General features: G+C 39.9%; 1 protein-coding gene across 1 annotated transcript in view; it reads right to left on the bottom strand.

Annotated features, from left to right (window-relative positions):
* kaznb (kazrin, periplakin interacting protein b) overlaps nucleotides 1–14,694 on the bottom strand; it is a 137,281-nt gene that overhangs the window by 100,901 nt on the left and 21,686 nt on the right. Inside the window, exon 2 of the mRNA XM_085354339.1 lies at nucleotides 6,105–6,262. Coding sequence (XP_085210465.1) covers nucleotides 6,105–6,262 — 158 coding nt within the window. The remainder of the gene's footprint in view (nucleotides 1–6,104; nucleotides 6,263–14,694) is intronic.

Here is a 14,694-nt window from a genome sequence, read left to right as displayed (position 1 = left end):
CAGAGTGTGAGCCAGATAAGCTACTGCATCACGGATGCTCTGGTTTAAAATGCAGTAGTTGTTGAGATGTTTTATCCTGGACCAGAATGTCCAGCTAGTCTGGATAAAACTTTAACAACTCTGAGATGATTAAGTAGACAGAAATGAAGGCAATTCTAGTGATATAAATTGGTGTGAGTTTTTTTTTTTTAATTATGAGTATTTTTAAAGAGGTGTATGACTGCCTGGAATTTATGGCACAATTTGTTTTGCATGCTGTAAGTTCCATAACAATAATGGAACTTACAGTTCTCTGGTCTGAAATACCATCCTGGCCAAAACGGACCTATAAGCTATGCTCTCAAAGGCCTTAAAAATCTGTACAAACACACAGTGGGGTTTTTTCAAAGTCATTTCTGAGTTCACACTGATTCATAAAGCAAAGCTGAGCTGGTTCGCTGCTCTCTGCAGCCAGAGTGCACACCCTCAGTTGAACTGCTCATCCTCAAGTCTGTACCATAGCAGCAGTTCACCCCGGCAGCGCTCTGACCGCTGCTGAGGTTGTCAGTAGCTCTGACTTTGACTGAAACTCCAGGATGACATAGCTGTCTGTTTGATTGTGGCTGTGGCCGTGGATCCATGTTGGTTGTCACAATCCTGGCTATGACACATGTATGCAATAAATTTACATGGTTTAGCACGCTGCCGAACTTCAAGCACTATCCTTCAGCCAGCACTGCCAGAAAGAGCAGCTGCAGCTTTGATCACAGCCAGTGGCTAGATATTGTGACAGCTCAGCCTTTTAAAATGAGAAATGAGCAATAAATGCACCGTGTAAAGTATCACATCATCTCTCCTCTCTGTAATGCCAAGCGTTTCTCTCAACTGTTCATATGGTTCAGAGGAAATGCAAAAGTTTTTGCAAGGTGATGCAAAAATAGTCCTGAAAAAATCTCCCAGCGTCGACCTTTAAGTTTCATAAAACATTTGAGAATTTGTGCTACCCTGCACTGTTTGTGCAGAGTTACAGACGTTGTGAGGAATTGTTCTGTTTGTGTACTTCCTCTGAACGGATTCGCTGTCCGAGGGTGAAGAGAGGACTTTAAATGAACAGAGTGTTGTTTCTGTACATTCGTTTTTTAAATTATGATGGGCACTGTCTCTTCTGCCACGTCATCATCAGGCCACTATTGTTGCCCTGCTGACTCTACCAAAGCACCTAATGCAGTGCAATGTTCCACGACATCAATTCGCAGCTTCCACACCCATTGAAATGCATTTGATTAGTCACCCCAGCACAGCAACGATCACATAAATAATTCATCTGTGCAAATGACAAATGAGGCAATCAATTCCGGGACAGCATTCAAAGAGAAACTATTCAAATCCCCTCTAAATTAATTTTCTGCCTTTTAGTGGCCGTTGACTTGAAATCTTAATGTTGAATTTACCAGACGATGTTTTCAGCCCAACTTTCCCAGACAAACGAAACCATTTGGTGTCAGAAAACATGCGCAAAAGATCTGCATAAAACAGAAAACGTCAAGGTTTCGTGACTGACAGTAAGCCTTGGAGAGTCCTTTATTCTTCCAGTTCAACAGTAAAGTCTCTGCAGAGCACTGGCAGCACTAAATACTGGACATCAGAGCACGCGGGCCTGCCTGAACTCAGCAGCAGGCACTTAAAACACATGAGACCAGATGTTAAAAGAGATAGGCTGGACTAATTTCATATTCAGTCTGAAAGTGGAAAGACTGTGCTCCATGAATGCAAACTCCTCTTGATGAGCAGAGCTTTTCTACATGGGATGAGATCACACTTGACTCTGACCTCTGAGGCTCAGAGAACAAAGAAATGTGATGCATAATTTGGCCAATATTATTTTGTACATAAATTGTAACCCGAGTGATAACAGAGAGACTCCAAACTCAGTCCTGCTGCTCGGATCAAGTACATTAAATACAGAAACTGGGGCTGGATAGCCGGAATTCATTATCAGATCCAGTGGTTGAAGGAAGAAGTTTGGGAGAACTGCAGAGAATTAGACAAGACAAGGGTTAACTGCATTTTGCAGTAGATCGCTTGTAGCTCAACTGGATTTATATTTGCATAGTAATACAAGTAGTTTCATTACTTTTTAGTGGGTGAAACTACAAACAACTTTGGGCTTAACTGTTTGCTAAGCCACATTAACAGTGACCTCTGAATCACTCAAGGCACTCCAGCGTTGGATCCATGAATAAAGCCAAAGATAACATGTTTTCACAGGTATAAAACAGCATTTTTGCAACAGCTATTACCTGAAATATTGGCATATATTTAGCATGCTGTGCATTGTGTCCTTAAAAAAATCTTAAGGAAATAAGACAAGGGAAGGAGAGAAGGAGTAGCAGGCCTAAGAAAAAACCTACAGCTGATGAAAAGCATATGAAAGTCATGTCCTCGAGAAACTGATAATCCAGCAAAGATCTGACATCTTGGGATTGTCTTGACAGAGAACAAAAGAAAAGGCGGCCAACATCCAAAGAAGAGCCTTCAAGTAGGCTGGAGAACTATTACTACATATTATACTATATACTATACTGATTTTTCAAGTTTGTTAGAATTGTGCTTTATATACTGTATTTCTATGGATGTTTGTAAGTATTGCTGCACGTATTTTCCTAGTTAAATATAAAGAAATGGGAGGTGGCTCAAGACTAATGCACAAAAAGTTTGGGCTTGGTAGCCTTTATCTTTAATTAGCTACAGCTGCACTTGTGTTGAGTTTTGCATGTTCTCTCCTGACACTGTGGCTTCCTCACACAGTCCAAAGACATGCTTGTTTAGATTAACTGGTGGTTCTAAATTTGCCAAAGGTTCAAAAGTGAGAATGAATGGCTGCATGTCTCTCTGTGTTGGCTCTATATGACAGACTGGTGATCATGCCCTATGACAGCTACGACAGGCTACAGCTCCCCAGCGACTGTGAAATGGATGTGTGGTTAAGAAAATGGATGTGTGGCAACTGCTGAAACACATCTGTTGCATTAACTGGTGAAGCAGAGCTATGACAGAGTGTGAATGAGAACTCTGCCACTGAAATGTTTTTTCCCTCCTAATTAACAAAAAGGTGCTTTAGAAAAAGTACGAGTTGTTGAGCTTCATCAGCTTCAAATCCAGATATTTCACAAGCCTCAACAGAGACGCATAAATCTATTAATGCTGCCTAGTGTACTGTAACACTATATTTTACCACAAACAGACAACAATGCAACAATGTGTTTTTCCTAAGATTTGAGTTGTCTGTGTCATCTTTTTGGTTTGTTTCTTCATTTTTTGCTCTTTATTCCAGATTTTTCTGGAGCTGTGTCACCCAGCAGTCACATTTTTTCAGCTGTCAGCATCTCCTCGATACTTTTTAGGGGTCTTGCATTGTGGAGTAGAATTGTCATTTGACAGAATATTTTGAAATAAAACATAGTGAGTATATAATATCTATTTCGAGGCATGGCTTGAGCTCCAACCTTTAAATAAACAAACATACTGCCGTAGCAACTGCCAGCATCCCCTGGTGATATTTTTTTGTCCTCTTGACGGTTCAGAGTAACAGGCCTCCAGCTGACAGGGGCCTCCATTTGACACTCCACTGAAGAAAAAAAAAAAAAACAGGGAACATGTAAAGGCTGTGGGTGTAGCGTCTGACTAACAAGGCCAAAAGGCAGAGAAATCTGTCATGATGACTGGTGTCTGAGTGCCCCACTTAACATTGAACTACCGGCAAACTTTTTTTTTCCAAGTACAACTTCTTGGAGAGATAATCGGTACTCCATCCACAGATGAGTTTCCTACTCATCCATCACCTCCCAGTCATATATTCCTGAGTTTAAAAAAAGAACAGACTGCAGGCTAACAATCTTTCACTCCAGCTTGCATACCACCGAGCTGAGGCGAAAGCAATGGCCTTTTACTGAATTACCTTCCATTTAATCAATGACACTATGTCTGAGAAAATATCTCCAGGAGAATGGCAGGGGGACTCCTTATCCATCCTGCAGTGGCACTAATAGATAACACAAATCCATCACTGTGTCAAGATTTATCAGAATGTAAAAGGTATATAAATAAAAGGCTGAATGGAAGCAGCATTGTATGGATGAATTATCTCTGAAGCAGAGCAGAGAGAGGATGAAACTTTTAAAAGGAAATTATGCCACATCGCATATTTCGCTTTAGCCTAAAGACTTAGTGCAACTCTAAAGAAGAAGAAGCCAAAAAAGAGGATTAAGAAGAAAAAAACACTCCCTGGTTCGACTGTACATTGTTCACAGCATTGCTGAGGTTGGCAAAGTTTTCACAGTGTTGGCCTGGTTGTGCTAAGGGCAAGGGCGAGGATGAAAAGGCTCTGCAGTCACCCTGAACGGATTTCACACTAACATGTCAGAAACAGAGGCGCGTATGCACGTATGCAGGTATGAAAGAGTGCGAGGAAAAATTTTATTAATCTAAACCTGCAAACTAAAGTGAAATCTTTGAAATATTTTTGTTTTAAACAGAGAGGTCATGAATGTTTAATTTCTATATATAAAACTAATGATAAATCCTCAGTTGAGGAAACGTTAATTTATTTATTGGATGCTATAAAATTTGTAAAGGTTAATACTATAATTCTCTGCCTAGATTTAAAAAATAACAAAACTTCTACAAGAAGCTGAAAGATATTAAAAGTTCTGACATCATAACTTTAACAATTGTCACGTGACCAAGTATTGGTGCTTCTGACTCTGTAATTATATTATTTGACTATTGTCGTTCATAGTTTTGGTTTTCTATTCTTTTCCTGTATCCCACGTTTCATGTCTACTCACCCTTGTTCCCCACCTATGTTCCCCAGGTCTCCCCAGTTGCTGTGTTATGCTTGTATGTCCTGAGTCTGAGTTTCAGTCTGTTTGTTTCCTGTTTTATTTTGATAGTCCTTATCCAACGTCAGTGTATCTAGTTTTGCCTGCCCTCGTCTCATTATGTCTGATTTGTCCCAGCTGTGTTTCGACCTGTTCCCCGTCTGCTCATATTCCTGCCTGTGTATTATAGTTCTCAGTCTTCCCCTGCTTGTTGTCGTGTCGTACACCCTCTCCGTAATGTGTTTTCTCCTCTCGTGTTCCTGAGAATATTCTAGCTCCCAGTCCTGGTTTGTTTCTTTGCTCGAGTTTCTTAGTCTCCAGCTTCCAGTGCCCAGTTTAGTTTCGAGTTTTGCGATTGAGGTTTTGGTTTGTTTTGTAAAAGTCTATTTCCTATAAAGAGTTTTTCCCAGCAATAAAGCTGCGCTTGAAGTGTAACTTTCAGTTTCTGAGTCCTACGTTTGGGTCCTTCATCTTGGCTGCCACACAGCACTCGACATGACAAGAATGTCCTGTTGACAGTTTCCTTGAAACTTTGTTTTTGAGGTCAGATGTTTGAAAAGGTAAGGATTATACAGGAGTAGTTTAGAGTATGAGAGCGGTTTTGTATAGATACAGAAAAAATATTTAATTTTCTTCCACAAACTATGATATTTTAAGAATGTTAATTTCTGAAAAACAGCTCAGCAACACCCTGAAATCGTTCTGGTGAACACATAATAAAAAATTGGAAAGGGTGCTTAATTTTGATGCTTAGTTTTCTGTTATTATGAAGGAAATTCTATTGCCAATGTTTTATGGATATTAATATTCTGACTCCGGCCACTTTGATATGGTACTCCTTGCTAATACCAGGCTGTACCTCCTTTTACCATCAAAACCACCCTAAATCTTCATAGCATAGAGTTAGCAGTATGCTGGACACATTCCTCAGAGATTGTACCTCGCAAAGTGTATCTATGGGTATGACAATAATAAAAACTTTATTCATTCAGCCATTCATCTGACTGCCCTGTGGAACCTGAAATCCTGCTGAACCTCACCACACTGAGCAGGTAAACATCCGCATGAGACTGTTTTGGTTTGTGAAAAGAAAAGTGACTCACTGTTACCTGTAACCAGTTATCTGTCCCAGCAGTGTTATCTTTCCACAGCACTGAAGAATAATTGTAGTTTCTTTTGATAACTTTGATCGGACAGGTGTCCACTAAGGATGTGTTTGACTTTAAGAGAAGAAGGAGGTTGTACCTGAGCATCCATGAGCAAGTGTCTCATCAGAGTCATAGACTTCCTCAAGGTATCCCTCTCTCCCGGCATGAAGGCCTTATCCTCATCAGTCAGGCTACAAGGTCGAGTGACCGTGAACTGAGCAATCTGGTCATTCAGGCTGTTCAGAGACTGGACGGCTGCAAAAGAAGTTTAAAACAAATGTTGAAAATTCATACCACATGAAAACATTACAAACATTTTTTCAACTCCTCTCATGTAGGTCAAGAATCTCCTGAGTGTCTCGACAAGCTTGTTTGCATGCTCTCTCTCTCTCTAGTGGGATTTTCTGGATCAGACGTGTGTGATCTGAGACACTTCCTTCATCTATACGGCCATGGCTCTACTGTTCTCTTCAGAATAATCCCTCTTTTGGAGTAAAGGGGCATCATTAGGCTAAATCCATAACCAAGACAGAGACTCACATAGAGCCCATTACATAATCCATTCACCAGGGTTTTGTCGATTAGAAACAATGGCAATACAGCGGTTGCTTCACAGAGCTCTTTGGTCAGACCCTGTGGGTGGTAATAAAGAAAAGTATGATGAACACTGACGTTTCACTGAGACGGCCGTGTAAATTTAAGGCCAGCTGAGTGATAGATTACTTTTTCAGATGAACACTAATGGGAACCATTGCTGTACAAGACTTCCTCCTCAGACTGTTATTAAGCAGTTATTTATGTATCTGTTGTTTATATTTTACAGACTCATACTCCACAATTGTAGCCATTTCTATGCTCCTCAGATGATGATGATGATGGAGTCGTTTTATGTCTTGTCCTGTCTAGTCTTGTCTTTGTGTTAAGTCTGCGTTTTGTTTTGTTTTTTTATGTGTTCTGTTTGTTTGGTTCCTGTTTAATTTTGACATTCTCCGATCTTGTGTGCGCTATGGTCAGTTTTGCCTAGTAAGTTCCTCGGCCTTGCCTTCTCTATGTTTGTTGCATTTTGTAAAGCTGTTTTCAGTTTATTCCTCATTTTTCCGAGTCATTTTGGGTCCAACTAATTTCTGTCAGACAGCCAACCTTGAAAGAAACACCCTTAAACCATGTTTTGAGTGTTGATGTTGCATTGTTTGTCCACCAGAGGGACCCTGCAAATTTCCTGTTGGCAGCAAGTGTTTGGAACAAGACAAACAACAACCAGCTGATCTCAACAGAACAAGCAGCTGTATACAAAAAATATTTTTTGTGATAAATGAGATCATTTTTAACATGTATTGTTATATTATATCAGTAAGTACTGACTCATAAATAAAAGCACAAATCAAATGTTAACCTGTTTATCCTTCATGTGTCTGAAAAAAAATAATTGTCCAACATATTTTTAAATCACAAATATTGGTAATGAAAAACTCTATACGGGCTGGGCAGTGCTTAGAGGAATATGACTGTTAATCTGTCTGATCAACTTAATCTTGTACATTAAATTTATGAATATCAGGAAAAAGGAAAATGGTAAGCTTTGATTAACTAAAATCATCATTTAGCTCTATTTCTTGATTACCTACTACATGGTCAAAGACTACATCATTTTCTTCCTGTTTTTTCTTATGCTTCTCACCGTTCTTCAGTGAACCGGTTCAGTTCTGGTATTTGACTTTGACTGACAAACAAAAAAGCTGCCAGAAATTCTGATTTACATTTTATGACATTTTATCAACAAGACAATTAATCACTTGATTGCATGATAATCAAAATAATCACTACTTTCAGGCCTAATTGTAATTTTCTGTCAGTGAATAATCAACTAATGAGTTTTTACACACTGCGTAGTAATGTGAAACCATCGGGACTCCGAGTCGAGCATCGCTTTCTCTCTCATCCACACACCACTGAGCAGGCTAAGAGGTCAATCTGGGCAAGACTGACAGAGCGACTGATGACAGTCAAGGTCGACTTTTCAACAGAACTATCAAAGATTTATAGCCACACCTTGCAGCCTTCTCTTGAACCGTGGAAGCATAGCAAAGAGAGGCATGTTTACGAGCACACAGCAACCCTGCAGGCGACGTGGCGTACATCAAATGAGAGGGGGATGTGTGGGTGCAGGGGAGAAATAAAATGTTTATGGCAGAGGTTGATGACTGGATTCTAATTTCACATTCAACATTTACCAGGTGTACCTCTCTGCCCCAAAGATGGCCAAACACGCTGGGTAATGGCATGCTGCTGCTGAAAATGACACGCTGTCAAAATGGGATACGAACACACCCGCTTCCCCTCTCTACTCCACTTTCAATTTTTATTCAGCACATTCTAGCGCACACTGTGATAGATGATGGAGAAAACAGGTGGTTTTCTACGTTACTTTGATGAGACTGAATACGTCAACATACCACATTTATTTGAAATGCCACAGGTTTTGGCCAAAGGCATAAAGAAACAGAAATATATTAACACAAAACCCCACCAAGAAATATTGAATTTGAGATTTGTTCAGCCATTTGTAATAACTTATTGCCTCTCCCTTGTGAAATTACAAACGGCTGAATCTCATCTCCAGGCTGCTGACACCCTTGATCAATGCTTCTGACAGTGTTTCAGCTCTGAGATGTACCTCTGAAAGTCTCTAACACTTTCACCTTTAATATTCTTATTGAAGCAAACCAGACAAGGCAGCAGCATATACACAAGAGCGCACCCCAGTCCTCTGCCAAGAATATGTAAGCGAGTCAATGCCAAGCCCTGTTTTCACATTGCTGATTGGATTCAATAGCAAGTGTAAGTATTCAGCATGGCGAGGCGAAGCCGAGCGTTTGTGACTATTTAAATAATGCAAAAAAGATGTCTGAAGAGGAATTTTAATGATGAAAAAAGAATCTGATTTTATTGAGAAATGTCCATTTCTATTAACAGTCTGGGCTCAAAGAACACATTTTTGTCCTTGTTTAGCACTTTTCCACTTATCTTTGTAGGTAAATTAAAAGAAATGTTGGGAAGCTCTGTCAAATCTAAATAAAAATAAAATGAGATGATTTGCAAATCTCATAAAACCATTTGAAATTCACACCAGATCATAGAAAACACGTCAAATGTTTAAATGGAGAAAATGTACAATACAGGAGGAAAATGGAACAGGGCCATGTTTACCAGTCTGTAGCATCTCATCTTCTCTTAACAACAGTCTGTTAACATCTGTGAACTGAGGAGAGCAGCTGTTGGACTTTGGGGAGAGTAATGTTGTCCCATTATTCTTCATTTCACAATAGGCCAAATGTTTTCAGGTGGTTACGGGACTGGAATGCAGGCAGACCAGTTCAGCATCTAGACTGTGTTATTTCAACAACACAATGTTGCTGAAATATGCAAGACCTTTCCTGTAATGGAGACCAGGGGTTCCATCACCTCATTTGCATTGTTAGTAATTAATTGATTGGGAATTTTAAAAAAAAAGTATAATAAAGAAAACACACATTAGTTCTTATGAATTCTTTATTGGGTTTATTTAATGTAGGATTAAATTGACAGCTTGTAAAGGTGGAGAGACAAGGGGACTGGCCATCCTACCTGTCAGAAAAGAGCCAAAGTTAGAGCTGCTTACATTTAATTATTTGTCAGTAACCTAAGCCTCTTGCAGGATGTGGAGCAAAAGAATGAAAGCAGCTCAATTACCTGCTTTAGAGCTCCTGGAGCAGACCAGTGTGCCAGGTTAGGGGAGTATGGTTAAGAAGGGTTTTAATTTAGATAGTAACATGCGCCTTCTTTAGTAAAGTGCCAGTCCATGGATATATTTTATTCCAGTCTCGCGTCATATTATTGGAAGTAACCTATAACTGCCGGCCAAAACTGACATTTCCCAAAAAGAGACCTGGATGGCAGCATGTGTTTCTCTGAAACCTGTATTTTCCTTTCAGTATTGACAGTTCCTTTCCAGATGTGTAGGGTGCAGTTTTGGCAATTTTATTCATTAACATTGTACTTCTTATCATCAGGAGACATGCAGTCTTTTGATGTGAGAGCTAATAACAAGCTGTGTCCTCTCTAGTCTGGCGGACACAGGGTCCAAGTTTTCCAGACCTCCTTCTTCCTAGCGGTTTATATCCCGCGATGCAGGGTCCACTATTTTGCATGCCTTCCTCCACTTCTTCCTACCCAGGGCATCTTCTGGTGTAACATTCGCAGCCTTCATATCATCTTTGATTCGGTCCGTCCAGCGCTTTTTTGGTCTTCCTCGTGGCCTGTTTTCACCCAGATCTAATCGCTGGGCTGTCTTTGCAATGGAGTTCTTATCGCTACAGACAACATCGGTCAAGTCGTGTGAGACCCAGAGGCCACCTCAGCATCTTCATCTCCGTGGTGTGAAGGGCTTGTTCGTGTTTGGTCTTCGCTGGTCAGCACTCTGACCCATAGAGTGCCACTGGGCGCACAATCGACTTAAGATAGATTGGCATTCTCTTGTCGCATAAGACTCCACTGACCTGACGCCACTTCATCCATGCTGTGTTGACACAAAGTCTGGCATCTGGTAGTTTCGCAGTCCGAGGTGACAAAGGACCCGAGGTACTTGAATTGGGCAACTTTAGTCAGCGGCTTGCCGTTGATAGTGATGGTACTGTCGGTCTGGGGGCCGCATTCAAGGTACTCAGTCTTCTTGATGTTCAGGTGCATGCCGCTTTCGGAGAGCCGGTCTTTCCACGCTTGTGTTTGGGTTTGCAGGGTTAGGCAGTTTTCTGTTTCTGATAGGCACACATCATCTGCATACAGGAGGCTCCATGGATGTGGTGATTGCAGATCAGCTATCGCGGTGTCCATACAGAGGGTGAACAGCAGGGGCGAGAGGGCCGAGCCCTGGTGGATGCCAACGGGAAGACTGGTGATGTTCCCGCTGAACATCGGAGTCCATTTCACATAAGCTTCCGGGGCACCATGAGTTCGTAGTGATCGCCAAATGAGCTTGTGGGGGACCCAATCGAATGCCTTTTCCAGATCCTGTAATTATTTACTTTTTAGCATCAGTTACTTTTCCAGCCTTTTGCTGGGAAGTGTTGCTGCCATCAAATTCCAAATTTTTTTTCCATGAAATAGAAAAATATCTTAGTTTAAACATTTGATATGTCTTCTGGTTTCCATTATGGATCTGTTTTAATTACATTTTACACAGTGTCCTAACTTAAAGGTTGTAATATCAAAAATATTAGGCAAAATTCTATTATTTTCCCAAATATTAATTGCTGTTTATTTTATTAATCCCAATTTTTTCCCTGTTTCTTCTCATTTTTTCATATTTTTTGGTTTATTTTTATTTTTTAATTTCGATTTTCTTAAATGTCTTCTGTTTCCACATGCAGATGATATGCTGTCATTTAATAAATGTCATAAGATTAACATTTTGCCTATAGGGTGAGAAAAATCGAGTGCAAAGATTGATCACACATGCCTTTCTCCAACTCCACCAGTGATAGGGGCCCACAGAGGTAATGAGCTATATCACGCAGGTCCACATCAGCATTTTGCTTGTTTGTCTGCAATGATATGTAAATAAGTGAAGGCACTATTTTAAAAAAAAAAAACAGAAAAATCATGTGTGAAACACAGTCTTTCATTTCTTCCCTGGTGTATTTTATGGTTAAAAACTTTACGAAACACTTTGGAAAACTCAGTGCATTTGCATGATTGGGTTATTTATTTCTGATTGAAAAATATTCAGATACAATCATTTAAATCAGAAGGATATTGTATATTTTGCGACGCACACTCTCACATGCAGGTGGCCCAGCGCTGCTGGTGACTGTGAGATGTGGACAGCTCATTACAATCTTTGTAGCCACCCACGGGAGCAAAAACAACATCAACAATGAACTCTAATGAGGCATGTTGGTGTTTTGTCAGCCGCTACAGTCTTTGTGAAAGGAGAATATAATATGCATATGAAAAAAAGAAACAGTCATAAAATGATGTCCCCACTCTGGGGAAAAAGAGTGGGGACATCACAAAATATGAAAAGAGAGTTTCTATAATGCAGATATCTACAGGAAAATGTATTCAAATGAGTTCAGTCAGCTGTCCCACCAGGAACAGTGATGAAAAAATATGAAAACAACCCTTTTGCTTCTGCTTGCTTTGGAGACCACTGGTTACCAGTCAGGCAGCCTCTGCCAAGACAATTTGAGGAAGCTCCAAAAAATATCACATTTCAATCCCAAAAGGCCCAAATCAGATGAAAGGAAGTCTGTAGGAATCCAAGTCAATCCCAAGTGAGCGCGCTCAGCTGCGATTCAATTACACCAATGCCAGATAAATACACAACACAATCTTGCTGAGGGACAAAAGCCTGCATTGAACACAGACCCAGGGAATAGCAGTATCTCCCGCAGTCAGGATGAGAGCTAGCAAATTTTAAAAAACATATTACTGTGAAGTTAATTGTTAATTTGGACAGCAGTGCACAAAAGTTTGCTTTGCATACAAATAACTGAACCCCTGTCTGTATCTAGCCTGTAATTTTCTTGCCTCACTGTACTGCATTACTATCCAGTTTCCCCGCTGACTGTGCAATATAATACCCCAGAGAAACTGGACACGTTTTCACCAAAGGAAATCTCCAAAGACAAAGATAAGGATACAGTGTCTCTCCAAATCAGGTGGTTGTGTAGCTCGATGAGAACAGCATTTATTTGTGAAAAGTTAGTGCAGTCTTGCAAAAAAAATTTGGAGGACAACCTCTGCGCTGTCTTGCAAGTCTATCCCATTGCACTTTGAAAGAAACAACAGGACCTGGTTTGTTAATTTTCTCACTGACCCCTGCCAGGACACGCTGCGTCTGTGACTGAGTGCAAAGCTGGAGTGATTTTAGATGTGACGATCGTGGCTGTAACATTTTTCTTTTTTATTAATTTAATGCTGACAGTATGCAGTGTTAGCGTATACCTTCAGGATTAAGCTGGCTAAGCTATTGAATCTACTGTATGTTGGTGACACATCACTGAGAGAAGCATCCAAGGACCAAACTATACATGTCCACACATGATATAGGAGGTCTGAGGGTCCTCCCTCAACACATTTTGATTTCTTGCATTCATTTGTTGCATTCTGGTGAATTTTAACCTCGGCCACAGACCTTTTTTTTTTGCAGCGTTTGCATGCATATATGAGTGTCATTCACGTTCTTACACGACAGCTCAAAAAGTTTGAATGAATGCTGATCAAGCTTTGTAGGGGTGTGAAGTGGGGTCTTGTTACTTAGTTTTAGATCCACCAAGGTCTTCAAGGTCAGCTTCATGACTACTGGTTGAAAATTGACAAATAGTCTTAGACAGTACTGTATAAAGATTTAAAATGTGTCAAATTTGACCTTAGACCTCACCTTCAAGGTCAAAGTGATAATGATGCTGTGCAGAGCTGTTTAAATGTGGTGTTAAAGCTATTTTTCTTACTGCCATTGTTTATACTGATGACACAGAGGCATATAGGGAACAATACATGGGGATTATAAAAATCACGTTATTCTATTATGACTTTGTTATGTACATTACACTAACAGGTTATACCAATTTAAATACATTTACATGTTCCTGAATAAGTACTAAAATTGGGAACAAAATAAAGTTTATCCACATGATATTCATTCCTAAATATTTAAACAAATGTACTAAACAATTAAATCATGTACTATATCCACATAAATAAAAAATGTCAGGTATATTAATGTTTTAACAGGCCAAATAACAAAAGTCTGCACTTTGCACTTACTGTACTTACAATACTGTTCTCTTAAAAGTAAACACTTCCCAGAGCTTCATTTATGTACAGGAAATCACAAAAATCATCCACAGGGCAGCAAAAAAACATGAATTCAAATATGATGCAGCGAGACTCTCAGGCATTCTGGATTGATTACGAATCATTTAACATAATCCCTGAGTAAACACGGATATACAGGCACAAATTACTTTTCGATCCTCTGTCCTGTTTCATTGGTTTCATCAAGTGTCGGAGCGAGAGGGCTAAGACTACTTTTGTGTGTTTTGTTTGAGGAAACTGACCTGCTTGAATGTCCGCGTGTTACCTGTTTTTGCTCACATAAGGAGTTTTGGAAGGGATACATGTCCCATGCATCCCCACTGAAATTTACACCTGCACATCACCAACAGGTACATTATATTCATTCATCCACAGTTTCTCTCATCACTGCAGGAGAAGCAACTGCAGCTGTGCTCACAGCCAGCAGCTGGATACCATCTGAGATCAGCCTCTTAATGTGGGTAATAGGTACTAAATGCACCATGTAAACTGTCACATCATCTCTCCTTTACAGATACCTGCTTATCTATATTATAACTGCACTAGACCAACACACCAGATGTTCATTTAGGCTAAACGTAAAATTAACCATATCATTTTAATTCCAAAGTCTGAGTATTAACTTGAATGGGTTGAGAACTGTGCAGGACATTTAATCCTTTTAACATGTAACACATTTTAACATCCAAAGCTTTGTGTTTGAAAGTAATTCGTCACTAGATACACATGAATTCAAACAAGAGCATCATATTTAATATTTTACAGGAAATCCTTTTACCTTCACACACTTCAGCTCTTTGATGTCATGATGTTTTTCTGCCTTTGCTCTT

Source organism: Diplotaxodon limnothrissa, linkage group LG5, assembly GCF_057381915.1.
Source record: "Diplotaxodon limnothrissa isolate DT_005_m linkage group LG5, D_limnothrissa_male_GT1.1, whole genome shotgun sequence".
Taxonomy (NCBI): Eukaryota; Metazoa; Chordata; class Actinopteri; order Cichliformes; family Cichlidae; genus Diplotaxodon; species Diplotaxodon limnothrissa.
Note: the sequence above shows the minus strand (reverse complement) of the source record. Positions and strands in the feature narration are given on the sequence as shown.